At 37.4% G+C, this 23,847-nt stretch overlaps 1 protein-coding gene across 6 annotated transcripts in view; it reads left to right on the forward strand.

The window, feature by feature from the left end:
* The window catches only part of SPATS2 (spermatogenesis associated serine rich 2), a 150,622-nt gene that overhangs the window by 113,143 nt on the left and 13,632 nt on the right, over positions 1 to 23,847 (forward strand). For all 6 annotated transcript variants that reach the window (XM_047866659.1, XM_047866662.1, XM_047866661.1 and 3 more), the window contains 4 exons: positions 397 to 446; positions 9,526 to 9,787; positions 11,483 to 11,662; positions 14,034 to 14,169. In XM_047866659.1, coding sequence (XP_047722615.1) covers positions 397 to 446; positions 9,526 to 9,787; positions 11,483 to 11,662; positions 14,034 to 14,169 — 628 coding nt within the window. The remainder of the gene's footprint in view (positions 1 to 396; positions 447 to 9,525; positions 9,788 to 11,482; positions 11,663 to 14,033; positions 14,170 to 23,847) is intronic.

Below are 23,847 nucleotides of genomic sequence, written 5' to 3' on the forward strand. Positions count from 1 at the left end.
ATAGTGTATAGCTCTCTCTTAAGGAACATAGCCAAATGGTATTTGATCTTCTAGAGGGGAGAGGATAGCATATTTGGGCTAAAACCAGTTATCTTTGTATACTGTCTAAGCTTTATAAATAAAAGAATCTTCCAAATGGTCAGGCTGCATTTCTCTCTTCTTAGAAGAACTTACAAAGGAAATTACATGGAGAAGGGGGGGGTCTAAATGGACAGATATTCCAAAAGGTAAATATGATAGGATTATCTCATCATATTAGCACTTAGACTTGAACCTTAACCTTTCCTATTAGGAACTTTGGAAATTCTCCAGCAATTACAAAATGCAGGGACACTAATTACCTTGTTGACCATGGATGTGGTAGGAGAGAAAATCTGTAGTTGGTTTCTTTTACAGGTAGCGCCAGTGAAGTACTCAAAGAATGGACAGTAACAGGCAAGAAAAAGGTAAAAATGAATTAAATTTACAAGCATGGTATTGGCATTTTTATCATTAAAAAATTTAGGCCCTGGGGTGCCTGGGTGGCTCAGTCAGTTAAGCTTCCGACTTCAGCTCAGGTCACGATCTCATGGCTCGTGAGTTTGAGCCCCACGTCAGGCTCTGTGCTGACAACTCAGATTCTATGTCTCCCTCTCTCTCTGACCCTCCCCTGCCCATGCGTGTGCGTTCTCTCTCTCTCTCTCTCTCTCTCTCTCTCTCTCTCTCTCAAAAATAAATGTTAAAAAAATGTTTTTGTAAATTTTAGGCCCTGCAAACATAATTGAAAGAAAAGATTTACATAGAAAAGATTTACATATGCCACTTCACTTCATGTGGTTAAAAAAAGTCTTCTGTGACATCAAAACACAGCTGTGTACATAGAGTACCACACAGTCTCTTCCGTGTGATTTAAGGCAGGAAACAGAATGACTTTGCCAGGGTGTAGTTGCTGAGGTAATATTACGGATGAAATGAGAGCATGTTGAGGATAGCAGAGCTCCTCTAAAGAAAGTGATCTAGTCCAGGGGTTTTCAGTATCATTCATATTGTACATCAGTTAAAATAGCTTAAGATTTTTAGGTCAGACAACTGTGTTATATAGTCTCTGATATTAATGAGCTTTGACTTAAAGCCTTAAAAGAGGCTTTGTACTATTAGCTATGCAGAGGGGGCTTATGTTTCAGTTTAGGGAGGTAGAAGTCACTTGGGCTGTGGAGTTAATCAAAACTGGATTTATATCCTGTTCTACTACTTAACTGGCTTTGTAACATTGGAGTATTGTTAACTTTTGTATGCTTTAGTTTGTTCATCTCTAAAATAGGAAAATAATACTCAGCAAATATAAGTACCTGATACAATATCTAACATGCTCATTCCCTGCTCCTTATCCACTTAAAACTAGAATGCTTTTGGGGTGCCTGGGTGGCTCAGTCGATTAAAGTCTGACTTTGGCTCATATCATGATCTCATGGCTCATGGATTCGAGCCCGCATCAGGCTCTGTGCTGACAGCTCGGAGCCTGGAGCCTGTTTCGGATTCTGTGTCTCCCTCTCTCTCCGTCCCTACCTCACTCATGCTCTGTCTCTGTCTGTCTGTCTCTCTCTCTCTCTCTCTCTCTCTCAAAATAAATAAACATTGAAAACAAAATTAAAAAAAAAAACTAGAATGCTTTCCCTAAAGGATGCTGGCTCATCTCAAAATGCTCCCCACAGCTCTTTACTGTAAATGTATCTCCTTTAAGGGGCACCTGGGTGGCTCATTCCATTAAGCGTCTGGCTTTCGGTTTTGACTCAGGTCAAGATATCACGGTTTATGAGATTGAGCCCCGCATCGGGCTCTGCACTGACAGCACGATACCTGCTTGGGATTCTCTCTCTCCCTCTCCCTCCTTCTCTCTTTCTCTCTCTCAAAATACATAAATAAGTATTTAAAGATAAATAAATAAATCTAGCTCCTTTAGAAAATGCTTAAAGTACAGATTTTAATCAGGTATCTCTGGGAATAATAGTCTCTTTGGGATGCTCTTTTCCTGTATTCAGTTAGTGCTGCAGTTCTGGAATCCTTTCTTGATGACTCTAAATCACTTCATTAGGAGTTCTGTTAGGTCTTGACCAAACCAGGTTTGGCCCTAATGACTCTTGAAATGTTTTCCAAGTGGAACCTAGTACTTCTACTGATTCCCCTGAAGCGCTCTCCATATCTGTAATTTTGATTATTTGCTTAACTTCTTCCCATTTTTTTCACCCAATATAAATAGCTATGTGTGCTATGAAGAACAGCAGTGTATTAATTTATTGCCCCAGGATAATAAGTTATTAGTGATATAAGGTATACTTGAAGCTGGAAAAGCATATGTTGGAGACAAATAAATTTCTTAAAATTTAAAGAAAGAAAAATGGCTTCAGTTTGACCATCCCAAATGCCCAAATCCAGTCTGGTTAACTGTTGGGATTAATTCAATAGGATGTGACCATGAGCAGTTACTAAGATAGTTATCATATATGCGGAGCAGTGATGTGAAAACTTAGTTCACATGGAGGAAAGTAGTTAAGAGAAAGAAATGAAAGCTGTGGGGAGGAGACAATTATATCTAGAATACCCGCAGTGCTCCTGTTAGGGCCATCGAAAACGTTTGGTGGGATAAAAGGGATTGGGGAAAAATTGATTCAGTAATGTCAGTCTAGTTTTTTTTTTTTTTAATGTTTTTATTCACTTCTGAGACAGAGAGAGACAGAGCATGAGCAGGGGAGGGGCAGAGAGAGAGGGAGGCACAGGATCCGAAGCAGGCTCCAGGCTCTAAGCTGTCAGCACAGAGCCCAATATGGGGCTCGAACTCACAGACTGTGAGACCATGACCCGAGCCGAAGTCGGACGCTCAACTGACTCAGCCACCCAGGGGCCCCTAGTCTTACAAATAGAATTAAGATTTCTACTAGAGCTGTTGTTTGTCAAGGTAAAAGGCAAAGGAGTTTTTGTTTAATTTTTCTATTTTCATAGGTAATATATTCATGTGGCTCAAAATTCAAAGCTATAAAAGATAATACACCGAAACATCTTTATCCCTTCCCTATTCCCCAGCCATTTGGCTTCCCACCCCAGAGGTAAACAGTATTGCCGATTTCTTATGTATTATCTGGGATACTTTATGCATATATAAGCAAACATGAATATATATTCTTCTCTTTGCCTGCTCTTTTTTTCGTGTAATATATTTTAGAGTGTATTCCATGTCAACATATAAAGAATTGTCTTGTTCTTTTTAAGGATGTATAGTCATTCTGCTGCTTGGATGCACCATAATTTATTTAACCAGTCCTTTATTGATCAACATTTGGGTCATTGCCAATGTTTTGTTACTATTAACAGTATTTCAGTGAATAACCTTATATATAATTTTGTACATGTGTCAGTATCGCCTAGGATAAATTCCTAGAAGTGGAATTGCTGGATCAAAGGATATGTGCATTTGTAATTTTGATAAATACTACCATACCAGATGACCATAGAGAGTACCACTTTGCGTTCCCACAAAGTAGTATAGGAGAATGTTTGTTTCTCCATATTCTCAACCCTGTCAACTCTTTTTGACCTTTGCTAGTCCAAAATGAAAAATGATACTATAGTACATCAATTTTTGGAAATTTTTGAAAATTGTTATTAGTTCTTCTGTGTTTGGTGGAATTCACCAGTGAAACCATTGCATCCAGGGCTTTTCTTTGTTGGGAGATTTTTTTTTAAGTTTATTTATTTTGAGAGAGAGAAAGCGTGAGTGGGGGAGGAGCAGAGAGAGAGAATCCCAAGCAGGCCTCACTCTGTCAGTGCAGAGCCCAGTGCAGGGCTCGAACTTGTGAACCATGAGATCATGACCTAAGCCGAAGTTGGATGCTTAACTGACTAAGCCACCAGGTGCCCCTGTTGGGAGATTTTCGATGACTGATTCAGTCTCTTTACTAGTTATAGGTCTGTTCGTATTTCCTACATTTCTTCATGATTTAGTTTTGGTAGGTTTTGTGTTTCTTTGTTGGCATGCAGTTATTCAAAGTGTTCTCTTGTAATCCTTTTTATTTTTGTAGAATCTATAGTAATATCACCACTTTCATTTTTGATTTTAGTAATTTGGGTCTTCTCTCTTTTTTTTTTCTTAGCCTTTCTAACTAAAGGTTTGTCAGTTGTGTTGATCTTTTCAGAGATTCAGCTTTTGGTTTCATTGATTTTTCTCTATTGCTTTTCTGTTCTTTATTTCATTTATCTCTGCTCTGATCTTTATTATTTCCTTCCTTCTACTAGCTTTGGGTTTTAGTTTGTTCTTTTCTAGTTCCTTAACTGCAAAGTTAAGTTGCTAATTTGAGATTATATGTAAGATATATATATAATATATATAAATACTTTCTAATGTCAGCATTTACAGTTAGCAGTTTCCCCTTTAGCATCACTTTTGCTGTACTCTTTGAGTTTTGGTATGTGATATTTTCATTTTCATTCATCTCTAAGTATTTTCTAATTCCCCTTGTTATTTCTTCTTTGATCCATTTGTTCTTTAAAAATGTGCTAATTTCCAGGGGCGCCTGGGTGTCTCAGTCAGTGAAGCATCCGACTCTTGGTTTCAGCTCAGGTCATGATCTCATGGTTTGTGAGTTCAAGCCCCTCATCAGGCTCTGTGCTGACACGGTGGAGTCTGCTTGGAATTCTCTCTTTCCCTTTTCTCTGTCCCTCCTCCATTCACATTCTGTCTCTCCTTCTCTCCTTTCTCTCTCTCTCTTTCTCTAAAAATAAACATTTTTTAAAGAGACATAAATTTTAAAAATGTGCTAATTTCCATAATATGAATTTTCCAATTGTCCTTTTGTTGATGTCTCACTTTATCCCATTTTGGTCGGAGAAGACACTTTGTATGATACATATCTTTTTAAAATATCTGTTGAAACTTCATTTGTATCCTTATGTATGGTCTATCCTGAAAAATGTACCATGTACATTCAAGAAGAGCATACGTGCTATGCTGCTCTTGTTGGGTAGAGTGTTCTGTTTATGTCTGTTAGATCTAGTTGGTCTGTCATGTTGTTGGGTTTTTTTAAATTTTTTTTTAACATTTATTTATTTTTGAGACAGAGAGAGAGAGCATGAACAGGGGAGGGTCAGAGGAAGAGGGAGACATAGAATCTGAAACAGGCTCCGGGCTCTGAGCTGTCAGCACAGAGCCCGACGCGGGGCTCGAACCCACAGACCGCGAGATCGTGACCTGAGCCGAAGTCGGACGCTTAACCGACTGAGCCACCCAGGCACCCCTGTCATGTTGTTTAAATCCTCTGTTTCTTTACTTATCTTCTGTCTGGTTGTTCTGTCCATTGTTGTGAGTAGGATATTGAAGTCTCCAAGTATTATTGTACAACCGTTTTTCCCTTTAATTCTGCTGGGTTTTGCTTCACGTATTTTGATAGTCTGTCATTAGGTATACACATGTTTATAATTGTTATATCTTCTTGCTGTATTAAGCCTTTTATTAATACATAATATGTTTCTTTGTCTCTTATAACCTTTTTTAATTTAAAGTCTATAGGCTTTATTTAAAGTCTAAAGGCTATATTAATAGCCCCAGCTCTCTTTTGGTTACTATTTGCATGGAATACATTTTTCCATCCTTCCACTTTCAGTCTATTTGTGTCTTTGAATCTAAAGTGAGTCTCTTGTAAACAGCATATAGTTGGATCATGTGTATTTATCCATTTTGTCAATCTCTGTCTTTTGATTGTAGAGTTTTATCAGTTTACCTTTAAAGTAATTACTGATAAGGAAGGACTTCTGTCATTGTGCTATTTGTTTTCCATTTGTTTTTAACTTTTTTCTATCCCTCATTTTTTGCATTACTGTCTTCTTTTGAGTTTAATCTGTATTTATACTGAAGTTTGAGTTCTTTTCTCATTTCCTTTTGTGTATATTTTATAGCTATTTTCATTGTGGTTACTATGGAGATTACATTTAATATCCTAAAGTTTTAACACTAATTTGAAATTATACCAGTTTATATTCAATAACATACAAAAACTCTGTTCCTTTACAGCTCCATCCCCACTTCTTTTGGTTGTTGATGTCACAGAATTAGATCTTAATACATTGTGTTCCCCAAAGCATAAACTAATAATTCTTTTATTTTTATTTACTTATATTTTTTTATTATTTTTATTTTCTTAATGTTTATTTTTGAGAGACAGAGAGAGTAATAGTGTGGGAGGGGCAGAAAGAGAGGGAGACAGAGGATCCAAAGTGGGCTCTACACTGACTGCTGTGAGCCGGATGCAGGGTTTGAACTCATGAACCTCAAGATCATGACCTGAGTTGAAGTCTGATGCTTAACCAACTGAGTCACCCAGGTGCCCCAAACTAATAATTCTTTTAAATGCATTAGTCTCATGGGGCGCCTGGGTGGCTCAGTCGGTTGAGCGTCCGACTTTGGCTCAGGTCATGATCTCGCAGTTCCCGGGTTCGAGCCACGCCTTGGGCTCTGTACTGACAGCTCGGAGCCTAGAGCCTGCTTCGGATTCTGTGTATCCCTCTCTCTCTGGCCCTTCCCCTCTCGAGTTCTGTCTCTCTCTCTCTCTCAAAAATAAAACATTAAAAAAATTTTAAATGCATTAGTGTCTTAAATTATGTACAAATAAGATCTGGAGTTACAAACCAAAGTAGATTTTAGATTAATAGTTTTTTTTTTAACATATTAGTCTCTTAAATTATGCAGAAAACCAAATATGTAGTTACAAACCATTATAATAATGCTGGCCTTTATAATTGCTCATGTACTTACCTTTACTGAGATTTTTATTTTTTCATATGGCTTAAAATTACTGACTAGTGTCCTTTCATTTTATGTTGCAGGACTCCTTTGAACATTTCTTATAGGGCAGATCTGGTGGTCATGAACTTCCTCAGCTTTTATTTATCTAGGAATATCTTAATTTCTCCTTTACTTAAAAAAAATTTTTTTTTAAATTTTTTGAGAGGAAGTGAAAGAGTACATGAGCAGGGAGGATTAAAGGGAGAGGGACAGAGAATCTCAAGCAGGCTCCATGACCAGCACGAAGTCTGACATGCGGGGCTCAGTCTCACAGACTGTGAGATCATGACCAGAGCCAGAATCAAGAGTGAGACACTTAACCAACTGAGGCACCCAGGCACCCCTCTCCTTCACTTTTGAAGGATAGTCTTGCCAGTTATAGGATTCTTGGTTGACCATACTTTTCTATTTCAGCGCTTTGAGTATATCCACGTACTGCCTTCTGGCCTTCATGTTTCTGATGAGAAATCTGATGAAATCTGATGATTTTATTGAAGATTCCTTGTATGTGATGAGTGACTTCTCTCTTGCTGCTTTCGAGATTCTGTCTTTTGAAAGTTTGATTATAATGTGTCTCAGTGTGAATCTCCTTGAGTTCATCTTACTTAGAGTTAATTAGGCTTCTTGGGTGTTTATATTCATGTTTTTCATTAAATTTGGGAAGTTTTCAGCCAGTATTTCTTTTTCAGATATCATCAGATATTATTTCTGTCCCTTTATCTTCTTTTCAGACTTTCATGATGTGTATATTGGTCTACTTTTTGGTGTCCCACAGGTCCCTTAGATTCTATTCACTTTTCTTCAATTTTTTTTTCTTTCCTCTTCCTCAGACTTTACAATTTGCATTCTCCAATCTTCAAGTTCACAGATTTTTTTTCTTCTGCTGCTGAAATCTGCCTTTGAATCTTTCTAGTGAATTTTAAAATTTCAGTTATTCTATTTTTTAACTCCAGTATTTCCTAATTACTTATTTTTTAATGTTTTTTTAATAAGTGAAATCACTTGTTTGTTTTTGTTTTGAATGCTTATTTATTTTTGAGAGAAACAGAGACAGTGTGAGCAGGGGAGGGGCAGAAAGAGAGGGAGACACAGAATCTGAAGCAGGCTCCAGGCTCCAAGCTGTCAGCATAGAGCCCAATGTGGAGCTTGAACTCATGAACCACGAGATCATGACCTGAGCTGAAGTCGGATGCTCAACCTATGGAGCCACCCAGGCGCCCCTTATGGATTTTTTAATGTATTTTTTGAGAGAGAGTGCAAACAGGGCAGTGGGGTGGGGGGGCATTCAGAGAGAGAGGGTGACACAGAATCTAAAGCAGACTGCAGGCTCTCAGCTCTAACTCACAAACCCTGAGGTTATAACCTGAGCCGAAGTCAGACACTTAACCAACTGAGCCACCTAGGCACCCCTCTTAACTAATTTCTTTTAGGTTTTCTATCTCTTTATTGACATTTACATTTTGTTCATACTTTGTTTTCTTGGCTTTGTCCAGATCTTCTTTTAATTTTTTGAGTATCTTTAAGACAGTTGTTTGTTTTTTTTTAATTCCAGTTAACATACAGCATAATATTAGTTTCAGATGTACAATATAGTGATTCAACACTTCCATATATCATCCAGTGCACTCTTTAATCTTCATCACCTACTTAACCCATCCCCCTATCCACCTCCCTTCTGGTTACCAAAGGCAGTTGATTTTTTCCCTTTAAGTAGATCATACTTGTTTTTTGTAGTTGTGATTTTATGTTGAAAAACTGGACATTTGAATCTAATAATGTGATAACTTTGGAAATCAGATTCTGCCCCTTCCTCAGGATTTGCTATTTTTTTATTATTGTTTGCTTTCTGGGGGCACTGCTCTTTTTATTTCCCTGGAAGTCACTCAGCCAAAGCTGGCAGGGCTTACAACAATGGGAGGAGGTGCAATAACAATGGATGCCTGACTCTTTGTCTACACTCCTGTGATCAAAAAAAGCAGCAGGGATCAGAGTGCAGATCCCCAAAATTTGGAGGACAGGGTCCTTTTTGTCTGCCCTGGCTCCCACAATGTGTGCGAGCTGCTCCAAGAACAGGTGCACAGCTGCCTGCACCCTAAGGTAACTGCTTCTATGAGAGGAGCTGATACTGACTGAGATTAACCACGATTTACTGTCGAGGTCTTCACCTGCAAATTTTAAGTCTTCAGTAGACTCCAGAGTTCCAAAATAGTTACATTACACAGATTCTGCCAGTGTAATTATTGTCTAGTGAGACAGATTACTAGTGCTTCCTCCTCTGTCATTGTCCCAGAATCCTCTGCAGTGCAGTTTTAATTTATGTCTCTTATTAGACTGAGGTTGCACTTCATTCCATGTGTTTGTATCCTACACCATTTTTTTCTATTGGGCTGTTGTTTTGTTTGTTTTTTGTTAGAGCTGTGTATAAATTTAACTTTTTGTATATAAGTTGGACGTATTTCACATTTTATAATTTATCTTTTGATTTGGTGGGTTTTTCCATGCATACATTTTTTATATTTATGTGTTTGAGTTTATCCAAAGTATTTTACATACTTATTTTAGTCAGTAGTTCAAAATATACAATAATGTGTTCAATTTTGGGGAGGGCATACGAGAAATTAATAACATTGATTGCCTTTGGGTAGCTAGAGTTACTTCTCTGGGTTGTGGGGTCTTCTTTTTCTTTTCTTTTTTTTCAAATCTTGAATAACCATTAGAACAAAAAGAAGAAAAGCAAACCAAAGCCTACAGCAGAAGCAAGTAACAGTATCCCAGATTCCAGTAAATCGGTTTCCATTCAAGAGGAACAGACTGTGCCTTCTTCAGAGAAAGGTGGTATTAATGGTTACCATGTCAACGGTGCCATCAATGATACTGAGTCTGTGGACTCACTCAGTGAAGGTATGGAGACACTTTCAATAGATGCCAGAGAATTGGAAGATCCTGAGTCTTCTACACCAGATGTGCTGGATAGAACAGGTGAGTTTATTAACAGGTCTTTGAAAAGTTGTTTTCTGTTGAAAAATATAGGGGCTTCCTGGTTGAAAAAGCAATCAATAAATTGAATTTAGTTAGTCTTTTATTTTTTAGTTTTTGTTGCCTTTTATATGAAAGAGTCAAATTTTGTACAGTTGATTCTTGAACAACGCAGTGTGGACTATGCAGGTCCACTTATTTGTGGATTTTTTTCCCCGAAAAAATATAATACAGTACTGCAAATATATTTTCTCTTCCTAATGATTTTTTTCCCCAATGGTTTTCTTAATAACATTTTCTTTTCTCTAGCTTACTTTATTGTAAGAATATTGGATATAATACATATAAAATACAAAACATGTTTATTGACTGTATGTTATTGGTAAAGCTTCTGATCAACAGTAGGCTTAAGTTTTGGAAGAGTCAAAGTTATATACAGATTTTCAACTGCAAGGGAGGGGGTCAGTGCCCTTAACCCCCACATTGTTCAAGGGTCAACTGTAGTTACCAAAGGCCTAGAAAATATAGTTGTTATTCCATTGTCTTATATTTTAATTTTAGTTTAAGTCAGTCTTGTGGAAATCTTTTAACATAATAATCCCTCAGTAGTTAGAGATTATAGAAGGTGACCTTAAGACTTTTTAAATTGCTTATTATTAAGGACAATGATGATGATGAATTGATGTTGATGTTACTATTTTAGGGCCCAACACAGTGAGGAATATATAATAGTAACTGTAATCCCATGGCTTTCATGAGAAGTAGACTGTTGGTTTTTATTGTCCCACATTTGTTTTCTAGTAAAGAATTAAGATTAATGTTGTCAATTCAAATATCTTGCACATTTTTTGTTTTATTAACCATTTTGATGAATGTTGGGAAGATACTGGGAATATGTCTTTTAAAATTGGCTTTTTAATTACTTGGTTGTTAATCCATTTCCACTTGCTCTGTTGCTGCTAGAGTTATTATGTAATGACAATTTAAAAGTTGTTCTGTACTTCTCAGATGTTCTTTTATTGATTAGCTTGCACACACAAAAAGACTTAGAGAAAAATATAGCACCTACGCTATAACCTCAAATAAACCAAAGATAGTCAGTGGCTTCCTTTTTTTTTTTTTTTTTTTTTTTTTCCTGAGCTAGCTCTTCTTTGATATCCTAACTCTTTGTGCTTTCCCTAAAGCTTTTAAAACTCTTGGGGTACCTGGCTGGCTCCATTGGTGGAGCATGCAACTCCTGATTTGAATATTGTGAGTTCGATCCCCACGTTGGGTGTAGAGATAACTTTTTTTAAAAACTTAATAAATAAATAGATTAATAATAAAACTCTTCCTTCCCTGGAACAGTGTAAAACTCTTTTTTCCTCAATATAACTTACAGAAGCTATAAGAAATTAGTGCTTCCTTGTGCCCAGAGCTACCAAGGTACAGGGAACAAGCTAGCTTATCTTGAGATGGGTTAACCCAGACTCATCCTTTTCATTCAGGATGAAGTTTAGGGCTGAGCCAGAAGCTCCTGATAGTCTCGTCCAACTGATTCTGCTCTTTGTTCTATTTTGTCAGTTGTTTTTGTTCATAACCTTTCAGAGGCATAGTTTTACCTGAAACATTTTTACCTTTTTTATTTGTTTATACTTAAGACTGCTTGATTGATTTCCTCCTAACTTTTACTCTAAAATACTGGCCTTTCTTTGACAGGGTCCATGCTGGAGAATGGCATCTCTGATTTTGAGCCCAAGTCTTTGACTATGCAGTCTACCCAGAATTCTCAACAAAATAGGAATGCTGCGAAATCTTTCTCAAGACCTACCACAGCACCTCAGTTTTCAAATCTGGGGATGGAAGATTTTCCACTCTCTTCCACCAACAAAAAGCTAGGTAAATCAGAAGGCTACCTTTGAGAGAAAACAAAAAAAAAAAAATTGTGCTTTTGGCTAGAGAGGGCAAATTTTCTCCTTGTTCCTCAGATAAGATCTCAGAGGTTAGCAGGTAATACTTTTTCTGTTTTTGAGGCAGCAACTACCCTTCCCTAACTCCCTGTACACAGTTGGAGTCTGATAGTATTTTAGATGCTGTACAGTCTTGTTACAATGACAGGGATCCTTTTAGTGAATGAAAGTCAAACTCTACTGGCCAGAATGACTTTTCTACTAACAGTAACTTGTTTCTTTTATTTGCTTTACTACAACATTTTTGTACTGTTTCCTTCATTTTTATCTCCTGGTTGATTTAATAGTAAAAAGCTCTGCCAACTCTGACATGACGTTTTAAAGAAATATTTTCATTTCTCTTCACAACTTCATGCGCTTACTAATATCTGTCAGACTGTAGCTTTAAACAAGATCGTTTCCTCTTAAGTGAGTGTGCAGTATCGACTGGTGGTAGTTATTTGATTTTTTTTTTCACTATACTCATCATTTAAATAATCAGCCAGTAATTAAACAGGTAGAGATGATAGCCCCTCTGAGTGTCATACATCTAAAGCATCATGGTCCACTCCACTAAATGTACAAAACAGAAATGTAAAAGACACTTGTAACCTGTAGCTCTTTATTGAATTATTTATTCCACATGAGCTAAATTTAATTAGTGAAGCTTTCCTTTTAAATCTAACATGACCCTCAGCTTGGTGCAGAAAGCACATCAAAAATACTCAGTCAAGCAAAAAGAAAAGCACAAGGCTTGAAAGCTTTTTAGATTTGGAAAGAAATCAAGTTACGATGAGGAAGAATTTAAATAAAAAATTGGAAATCTATATCTTGGCACATTAAACTTCTTAGATCTATGATTTCACCTATAAATTGTATATATAACTTTGACATTGGTGAATATAGAAAGGTTGGTAGAACTTTTGGAAACTGATTAGAATATGTTGGGTGGTAAATATATTTTATCTTTACCTATAAAGTTGGCTTATCCACATACAATGTTTCGAACTACTACACAGAGAATTTTATTAATTTTGTAATGCCTGCATGGTGAATTATAGTCCAAACCCTGTCATTTAGAGAGTTTTGAAACACTGGTACTCAAATACTTTACTTCATTTTGGATAGTTTCTGAAGTTGCTGTTGTCAAATTCATTAATCTTTTTTTTAACAGTTTCTAATCTGCTGTTAATCCTATCCAGTGAAATTGTCATCTCAGACATTGTCTTTTTTCACCTCTAGAGGTTCAGCTGGGTTTTTTAAAGGATCGACCATGTCTCTCCTTAACATGTTTATGCTTTTCTCTGCCTTCTTGAACTTACGGTATCTGATTGTATCAGCTGTTTTGAGGTCTTTATTTACTTGACTCTACATCTATGACATTTCTGCATCTGTTTCTGTTAGTTGATTTTTCATTATGGATCATGTTTGTCTGCCTCTTTGTATGCCTAGTAATTTTTTATTGGGTGCCAGACATTGTGAATTTTGCTTTGTCGATTGCTAGATAGTTTTTGTGTTTTATTTAAGTACTCTTATGATTTGTTCTGGGACTATTTGGTAACAGTTTGAGGCTTGTTTTTAAGCTTTGTTAGGTGGAACTAGAATAGCCCTGAGAGCTAATTTTGTCTCATTACTGAGGGAGTACCCTTCCAGGTGTTCTACCTGGTGCCCTATTCTGGCTGGTGTGAACATGAACTATTTGTGGGCTGGGTGAGGTCTGAGGCTTGTTCTGCGTATTCCTTTCCAGTGGTTCTTTTTCCTGTCTCAGGTAGTTTCCTCACACCGATGCATTCAGAATCCCCTGCAGATCTCTGTACAATTTTCTCATCTTTGTGTAGCTCTTTCCTCTCTAGTATTCTGCCCTTAGAATTCTAACCACCTTGGCCTCCCCAAGTTCTTAGCTCTGTCCTCTCAATTCAGGATTAGGATTTCTCCTCCTTGCACTGCAGCCTGGAAACTCTTTCATGGCAGTAAGTTGAGGCAATCGTAGGCCTCACTTCATTTGTGTCTTTTCTCAGGGAAAAAGTACTGTCTATCGTCTATTGTCTGAAAACCAGGTTTCATATGTTTTGTCTGTGTGTGTGTTTAGTTGTGTAAGACAGGAGGGTAAATCCAACTCCTAGTACTCCATCTTAGCCAGGATACTTAGTTAAAAACAAAAATCTATGAAAACATCAATTTTTTGGTGAGGAAGGTGGCCATTAAGGAAACATTTTTAGTCCACATGACATTTGTTACTTTACATGCTTAGGTGTTCATATCTAACTTTCAGGTTACTTGTGCTCCTTTTTTTATATTAATCCTTGGGTTTTCTTCCCAAGGTTCCAATATTGAAAAATCTGTGAAAGACCTCCAGCGCTGTACAGTGTCTCTCGCACGGTATCGAGTTGTAGTTAAAGAAGAGATGGATGCTTCCATTAAGAAAATGAAACAAGCTTTTGCTGAATTGCAGAGCTGGTAAGTTAAGTTGCATTTGATCACATGGCACAAAGATGATCATTTATAAACATGGTCTGCCATTCACCAGGTCCTTTAATTTCTGACTCTTAACTGCTCTATGTAGTGGGAAGAAACTTAAAAATCCTGAGGTATATTTAGCTTTCTGCTTCGTTCAACTCCTTTTGGTCACATGGCCATTTTGCAAATGGGTGGTACAGAGAACTCTTTGTGTTCTAGGAATGGGCTTGAGGTTGATACTGTTCAGAAAAGGACAAATAATTATAGAATGGACCATACATCCTTACTTTAGGGTCTGTCTTTTAAACCAGGAACCTGCAACAAATGGCATGATGTTTTTGAACAAAATTATGAAGTAGAAAAGACCTGTCTTTGCTTTCCCACCTCCTGTCATCCTTCCTAATGCACTCTGCCCTAAACATATCTTTGGTGCCTTATTATTAATCGATTTGTTTTACTTTTGTGTTTTTCAAACTGTGTTCTAAAAAAAAATACTCTTAACTAGGGGCACCTGGATGGCTCAGTCTGTTAAGTGTCCAAATCTTGATTTCAGCTCGGGTTATGATCTCACAGTTTTGTGGGATTGAGCCCTGCATCAGGCTCTGGAGTGACAGTGCACAGTCTGCTTGGGATTCTCTCTCTCTCTCTCTCTCTCTCTCTCTCTCTGTCCCTTCCCCACTTGCATGCTCACTGTTTCTCTCTCTCTCTCTCTCTGTCTCTCTCTCAAACTTTAAAAATAAAAATAAAACAATAAAAAATACTCATATCTTAAATATATTAATATGTGTTCTGTAGGGGAAATAGGGTTTGGTAGTTAAAGAGGTTTGAAAATACTTTTTTAAAAATTTTACCACTGGACTTAAGTGCTTTTTCAATGCTAATGTGCACTGTGAGTCTACAAGAGGGAGCTATACTATGCTGTTTCTCAAGCATATTTGACTATAGAATCTTTTGCGGGGAGAAATATATTCTAATGTTTTTTAAAATTGCTGAAGCTAGTTTTAATCATTATATATTGAGGTGGTAACTAATACTGTAGCCATAACTCCTTTCTGGGGAGGTATTTGCATTTTATAAGGGACTTGTTTGCAATGGAAAAGCCCTGAGGACCAAATTCAGTAAAGTGATGGAAAGACCAGCAGCTAGGTTGATGTTTGGAGGTGTAAGACTGTCTACTTTCCTTCTCTGTAAGACTTGCCTAGATCTGAAATATGAGAGGAAGCGTTCATGAATAGAGGAAACCTACCCCACTCTTCCTCCCAACCATCCATTTTCTTGCCTGTTTGTGGTTGTATTCAACCACGTCTCTGTTCATCAGCTTAGTATGGTTACTTCATGCCACAAGAAACAAGAGACAAGGGAGTGTAGGCAGCCTCCGTCCTGTGGAATTGAAAAGGGCATGAATTAATGAAGATGTAGAATAAAGCCTCCAAAAAGTTGCTGACACATACTTTTATCATTTGCAAAGTGTAGAATGGTCCACTAAATCATCATAACCAAAAGTACATATATGTTTGTGTATATAGTTTTAAGTTTATTTATTTATTTTGAGAAAGAGAGGGCAGGCACATGCATGGGGTTGGGGGCAGACAGAGAGAGACAGACAGAGGGAGGAAGAGAGAGAATCCTAAGCAGGCTCTTTGTCCTGAATCCTGAGTTTTTCCTTTCAGGTTTTATAGCTAGAAATTTAATGTCATATCTTCTGTCTTTCTTACATACGTGTTTGCTTCAGCCAGAAGACTTAACATTCACATTTCCTCTTCTATATACTTGTTGATGCCACTTTTCTATCCTAATATGTTCTTCTATATCTTTATACTTCTCTAACTCCAAGCAGTCTTCCCAAACTCACCTTAAATTAAGCTCTAACTTCTACGAATATTTCTAAGTAACTGGTTTCTACTCTTTATGAACCTTTTGTGAGAAAGTACCATGCCCTTCGCCCTGGATTACTATCATATCAGATATTATTGACTCATTTGGAAAAGAATAAAGAGCTAAGAGTAGATCATCCCAACTTTGCTTTGATAAGCCTCTGGTTTCCATGACTGTTTAGCTTACTGATTACTTCGCCACAGGATCTGATTGTATTCAGAACCAGCCTAAACCAGGAAATGCAGTTCCGGGAGAGAGATTTGTGAGTTCCTGTTGACTTGGAACCCAGCCAAGGAGAGCCTCCTTCGATAAATGACAAATGAAATGGTTTCCTGCCTGGGAACTGTGTATTTAGGATTGATTAGCAGACGTGACAACCGGGTCAATTTAACTTGAGGAAAGAGATTTACCTGCCCTTTCCTGCTGGTGCCCTTCTCTCTGGCTGATTGGGTTTTTATACTACCTTATTTCAATGCCCCTTGTAGTTGCTACTTCAAGACATAATTGGCAGGTAAGCTAACTCCATTTGGCACTGAACCAGAGCTTAGAGTTAATGTCACTCAGGAAGCCATTTTTTTGTGTTGGTTATAGTATAAAAGAAAAGAAAAGGGTTTAACAAATTTGCAACAGTAAGATTACATTGATGGGGCACTAGGGGAATTATACAGATAACTGCTTTCATTTTGGGGCCAAATGAAAGCAGACACATACCTGTGGGAAGGTAAAATCAGAGGCTTTTCCAGTATGTAAAACTCAAAATCTGTTTGTTGGTGATCCAGTAATAATCATCTCTAGACCCAAGTTTACTTTTCTTGTCCATTCATAAAATTTGTCTGACTTACATTGTTGGAGCTATTACTTGACTTAAGTTTAAAGTTATTAAGGAGCAGGATATGGAATGGAACATAAAGCTAAAGTAGATAAATCATTTTGGACAGTTGTCATATAATATGTTGGTGAAAATGCCAACAGGAAATACACTCAACTTGCCTTTGTAAAGCAACTCAACTCCTTGTTGAGAAAATGGAGAGGCATCTCTTAAACACACCCAACTCTTTGTTAAAGGAGAAAATGGAGGGGTGTCTGGGTGGCTCAGTTGGTTAAGCATTTGACTTTGGCTCAGGTCATGATCTCATGGCTTGTGGGTTTGAGCCCCGCATCAGGTTCTGTGCTGACAGCTCAGAGCCTGGAACCTGCTTCGGATTCTGTCTCCCTCTCTCTCTCTCTCTCTCCTCCTCCCCTGCTCACGCTGTCTCTCTCTCTCTCTCTCTCTCTCTCAAAAATAAACATTTTAAAATAATTTTTTAAGGATAAAATGGATAAGAAATTTGAAATTCTAAACATATAAAGTCAATGTAAGTCTTTGCTTATGACTGAAATTTTTCATAGCTGATTCCTCATTCACCTTAGAAAAGTTACTTCTTGGCACAAAAGCAGACACTGAGATCAATGGAACAGAATAGAGAACCCAGAAATGGACCCACAAACATATGGCCAACTTATCTTTGACAAAGCAGGAAAGAATATCCGGTGGAAGACAGTCTCTTCAAGTGGTGCTGAGAAGACTGGATAGCGACATGCAGAAAAATGAACCTGGACCACTTTCTTACACGTACACAAAAATAAACTCAAAATGGATGAAAGACCTAAATGTAAGACAGGAAGCCATCAAAATCCTCAAGGAGAAAGCAGGCAAAAAAACCTCTTTGAACTTGGCGCAGGCAACTTTTTACTCAATACGTCTCTGGAGGCAAGGCAAACAAAAGCAAAAATGAACTATTGGGACCTCTTCAAAATAAAAAGCTTCTGCACAGTGAAGGAAACAATCAACAAAATTAAAAAGGCAACTGATGGAATGGGAGTAGATATTTGCAAACGATGTATCAGATAAAGGGTTAGTATCCAAAATCTATAAAGAACTTATCAAACTCAACACCCAAAAAACAATCCAGTGAAGAAATGGGCAAAAGACATGAATAGACACTTCTCCAAAGAAGACATCCAGATGGCCAACCAACACACTAACAAATGCTCAACATTACTCATCATCAGGGAAATACAAATCAAAACCACAATGAGATACCACCTCACACCTGTCAGAATGGCTAACATTAACAACTCAGGCAACAACAGATGTTGGTGAGGATGCAGAGAAAGAGGATCTCTTTTGCACAGCCGGTGGGAATGCAAACTGGTGCAGCCACTCTGGAAAACAGTATGGAGGTTCCTCGAAAAATTAAAAATAGAACTACCCTATGACTCAGCAATTACACTACTAGGTATTTATCCAAAGGATACAGGCATACTATTTCAGAGGGACACATGCACCCCAGTGTTTATAGCAGCACTATCAACATTAGCCAAAGTATTAAAAGAGCCCAAATGTCCATTGATGGATGAATGGATAAAGAAGATGTAGTATATACATATATACCTTCTTTTTGATTACTCAGCAATCAAAAAGAATGAAATCTTGCCGTTTGCAACTACATGGATGGAACTGGAGGGTATTATGCTAAGTGAAATTGGTCAGAGAAAGACAAATGTCATATGACTTCACTCCTATGAGGAGTTTAAGATAGGAAACAGATGAACATAAGGGAAGGGAAGCAAAAATAATATAAAAACAGGAAGGGGGACAAAACATAAGAGACTCTTAAATATGGAGAACAGAGGGTTGCTGGAGGGGTTGTGGGAGGAGGGGATGGGCTAGATGGGTAAGGGGCATTAAGGAATCTGCTCCTGAAATCATTGTTGCATTATATACCAACTAACTTGGATAAATTAAAAAAATAAACAGCAAAAAAAGTTACTTCCTTTTAGTTGAGCTTCTCTTTTAGAGAAGATGTTAAGCTACAGGTAGTCTAACCTAAGGCTTTTAGATCCTTAAAGTCCATATAAACTTTAAATTTATATGGTGAAAACTTACATATCATTTTAAGAACCAAAGCACTTTCAAAAATGTCTATTTTAGAAATAAAGGAATGGGCTAATGTAATAATGTGTTATCAAAAATCTCCATAGCACTCTATACCTTTAAATTATTCTTCAGTTGTTGCATATTTAGTACATTGATACCTTATTTCTACTAGTAGTTGGCCTTCTTGGTTTTTGATATCCTTTAATTTAAATTTTTCACTCTTTTTTTTTTTTTTTTTTTGAGAGAGAGAGAGAGAGTGTGTATGCATACAAGCAGGGGAGAGGGAGAGAGAGAATCTTTAGCAGGCTCCATGCCCAACAAGGAGCCTGATATAGGGCTTGACCTCATGACTGAGATCATGACTTGAGCCAAAACCAAGAATCAGACACTTGACCGACTGAGCCAACCAGGCGCTCCTAAAATTTTAACTCTTTAACCATCTGTGAAAATATCTAGTAACATGATAATTATCAAACAGTTTACCAAACATTCAGTCATATTATCTGACTTATTTATCTGGATTTCTATCCTGCTAAGTAGGAATTTTAAATTCAACTTTACCGTTTAAAAGGGATTTGAGTCTTAAGCGATTTGCCTAACATAACATCATAAATTGCAGACTCAATATTTGAATCTCTGTATTCTGATTCCCTGTAACCTATGATTTTCATCCCATCTCTCACTGATGGCTCACTTCTCACTAAAGCTTAGGAAGAATGCTAGAGACTTGGTACTTGTTACATATATTATTTCCTTCTCAGCTTAAAGGCTATATAACAGAGGAAATTTAGGGACTAAGAAATTTTGTCATTATGGAACAGAGTTAGATTGAGCAGGACCAAAATTTTGAGTGAGCCTATGAAAGCCTTTATAAGGATTCTTTTAAAATAAAACTTTAAGAAGGAATATTCCATCCAAATATTCCTTTGTAATTCAGAAGCCTTAAATCACACCTTAGAATGATTTGTGATTCACCTATCCTTCAAGTCAGATCCTAGTTGTGGAGAAAGTATGAAGATTAAGGGAAAGGTAACTAGGGAGTAGGGTCAATTAGAAAAGATTTCTTAAAATAAATGAATCATTATTAAGGTTTGAAGGGCAGGAATTTACACTGGCAGAAAGGATGGGGCTAGAATACTGCCATTAGGAGATCTGATCTAAGCAAAGGCATAGAAGGGACATGTAGGGGCTCCGCCTGGTATAGCTATAGCTAAGGGGGCAGTAGTTGAAAGTAATATGGGAGGAAGTCAGAGACCAAGGTAAAATGAGAGCATAACAGCAGTTCTTTAAAGTAGGAGCAAAAGTCATGTAACTCTACCAACTTAACTTTCTGTGTCCTCTTGTGTCCCCCACCTGTATGCACATATAATCTTAATAGTTGTAATCATAGTGAGTGTACTTTTGTGGTATATTCTTTTCGTTTAAAGTTTTCTTTGATTCACCTCTCTGTAACTGCTTACACTGTCCTAATATATGTTTGTGTTCATTTAAGAATTTCTAGACAATGGATCTGGTATATATAATGATTTACCAAAGTTAATATGAACATATTTTACTAAATGGATATTCTGCTGGAACTGAGAAGTCAAGATGAACACAGATATTTGAATAATAATTTCTGCTGCTATTCATTGAGCCATTATTGCATGTCAGAAGCTTTTATGCACATGTTTCTAATCTGTATAACTATTATACCCAATTTATAGATAAGAAAAGATGGGCACAGTAAAAACTAATTTGCCCAAACATACTTGGTATTAAGTGACACTTTTCTACTTTCTGCTTTCTTTTTCATTGTCTTATCAGGTATCTCTGTTTCCCTTTATTTTTTAGTCTTTGCCTTTCTAGTCTATATATGTCGTCCTTTAGACATTACTGTCATAATTTGAGAGAGAGGATAAAAAAAACCCACAGTTTTAAGTGAGGATGTAGCCAGCTGCTCTCTAGATGGCTTAACACTAACAATTTTTCCTTACCAACTGGAAACTTGAGCAATAAACTCCTTGGTAATCTAGATTGCTACTGGTTCTTTTTTTCCTAAACATATTGTAAAATATCATCAAGTCATATGGTCTGTAATATTACTTCAGAACTGAGATGCTTTTGACCACTGGAAAAGAACAGTCCCAAAGGAACAGCTTATATTCACATCCTAATTTCTTAAAAGCTACTTCAGACTCTTAAAATATGAAATCGCATGTCTACATGCTTTGTGAGGACTCCTGATTTGATAAGATCCAAATATGATTTAATAAGCTAGTTCTTTCAGTTAATTTTACCACTGTTGTTCAACTCTGTGTGATGACCTGACTTACTGGTGTTTTTTGTTTTTGTTTTGAGCCTATGCATGTGTACCATACTCCATTAAGGCCAAGTGCCGGGAGTATGGAGTTCTACAAAACATATGAAGCATCATTAATTTTCTGCTAATAAAAACTACTGACTGTTCCCTCTTTTGATTGATTGTTTTCTTTTTTAATTTTTTTTTAACGCTTATTTATTTTTGAGACAGAGAGAGACAGAATATGAGCAGGGGAGGGGCAGAGAGAGAGGGAGACACAGAATCTGAAGCAGGCTCCAGGCTCTGAGCTGTCAGCACAGAGCCCGATGCGGGGCTCGAACTCACGGACCGCGAAATTGTGACCTGAGCCAAAGTCAGCCGCCCAACCGACTGAGCCACCCAGGCGCCCCTCTTTTGATTGTTTTTATGAGAAGAGGGAAATGTCTTCAGAGAAGTAAAGGTGTTTGCTTTGGCTTTGCTTGGATTTCTCCTTTGATTGGCCAGAGGTGTTAGAATGAATAAGTTTTAGGTTTTCAGCAAATATAATCAGGTACAAATATTTTCTAACATTAGTGAGTGGTTTAGAGTATTATCCCTTGAAATAGTTGGCTGTGGAATTGCCAGAGATGTGTTTCCATTATAACATTATTTTCTTTAAAAAAAAAATTTTTTTTTTAATGTTTATTTGTTTATTTTGAGAGAGAGAGCTCACGAGCAGGGAAGGGGCAGAGAGAAAGGGAGAGAGAGAATTCCAAGCAGGCTCCCAGCGCAGAGCCCGATGTGGGGCTTGAACTCAAAAACCGTGAGACCATGACCAGAGCTGATGAAATCAAGAATCGGATGCTTAACCGACTTGAGCCACCTACGCACCCCATAACATTGTCTTCTAATGCAGCAACCATGAACAAATGATAGTTAACATTTTTTTGGTACCAAGGAATACTGAAGGCAATAGCTAGAATCAATAATCTACATGTTAAATGCGTTAATTAAAGGGCTTGCTTCAAATGATGGACATGTAAGATATCTTAGAGATATGAATAGTACTACAGGCAAAACTATTCTGAGCAACTAAATAAATTACATAGAAGCTTTAGAATAAATTAAACAAATGTGAAGATAGTAAAAAGTCCTAGTAAGGAAGGCAGGCAATACAGAACGTTCAGACATTTACCAGTCTTTTCCCTTAGTGGCAGTGACAAGTCATCTAAAACCATCTTTCACGACTGAAGAAATGATGTGGAAATTCTCTACGCTGTTATAAGGCACAGGCTTAATAAGACCTAGTGTCTAAGTCCCCGCAATATTTAGCTGAATTTCATTAGCAGTTTCAGAATCCAGTGTATCAGATGCTGATTATGGTGTATTTCCATTCAGGAAAACCTTGAGACAACAACTGCAAGCTCAGTGTCCTTGTGTATTGGCACGAGCAAGGTAACAGAAAGTCTGACTGTCTGAATAAGCTTTTCATCACTCTCTGAGAGGACTCATTGCTTGCAGTTATGGCCTCTAAAAACTGTTACCTCAAACCACAGGTACTTTTGAATCTCTTGGCCACAGATCTATATGAAGACCATCGTTTAGCTGAGGAACAGATGAAAAACTTGAGCTTAAGTTTCCGCATTGTTAGAAAGCAATATTACGATAAACTCTTGTTTTTAATCGTAAAAAGAAAAAGCCTCTGCTATTTATCTTTATGCTTACCCTACTGTCCACTTTTGAACTCTTCCCACCTTTTCTATTTGTGATGCACTTATTTCAACTTTTTATTATGAAAACTTTCAAAGAGACAAAAGACATGGAAGGATGGTACAGAGTGTGTGTGTGTGATGTGTTTTGGTGGAACCATTTGAAAGCTGCAGGCATTATGACATGCCACCTCTAAAATGCTTTAGCATTGATGACCTAAAGATATGGTCATTCTACACAGTTGCAGTGCATTATGTGATGTACTTTTTGGAGGCAAGTTATTATTATATTGCTTTGGTCAGTCTCGGCCTATCTATGGCGATGCCCTCAGCTACAAACGCCCGGGGGGCATTCACCTGGGCGGCATATTACTTGTAATGAGGCCATATTTGAGCTAGCGTTGTGGCTGGATCAGCCCTGGTGGTTCTTAGGATTGTAAGACACCTCAACAACTGCCATCAGGGATCTTGGGAAAAAAACAAGCTTTTATTACTTACATGTCCTAGAGGGGACATGGCACGTCCAGTGCCATACAGCACAGGGTGCTTAAATAGAGCCCAGACTGGGGTTATGCCTTTATTGCAGGTGATGGTGGGTTACCTAAGGTTTTGTGGGTTCATTCTTTATTGGTGAATTTAAAACATAAGAGCAGGAATTAAAGCGTGGGAAGGGAAAGTAGGGTCACTCAAGTTATATGGGTCACTCAGGGCTTTCTAAAAGAGGAACTTCCTGTGTGGGGTAGCCTGACTTTTTATTGTGCAGCTGGCAGTCTGTTTATCTGAGATGTCTTTGAAATGGAGGTCTGGACAATCAAAGCTTAGTGTCAGGCACTTAACATTACAATGACAAAAGCTAACTACCAGGCATTTATATTTTAGCATTTATTCGTTTTTGTGCTTTTCTTTAAACTTTT

The sequence above is a fragment of the Prionailurus viverrinus genome, chromosome B4 (genome assembly GCF_022837055.1).
Source record: "Prionailurus viverrinus isolate Anna chromosome B4, UM_Priviv_1.0, whole genome shotgun sequence".
Lineage (NCBI taxonomy): Eukaryota > Metazoa > Chordata > Mammalia > Carnivora > Felidae > Prionailurus > Prionailurus viverrinus.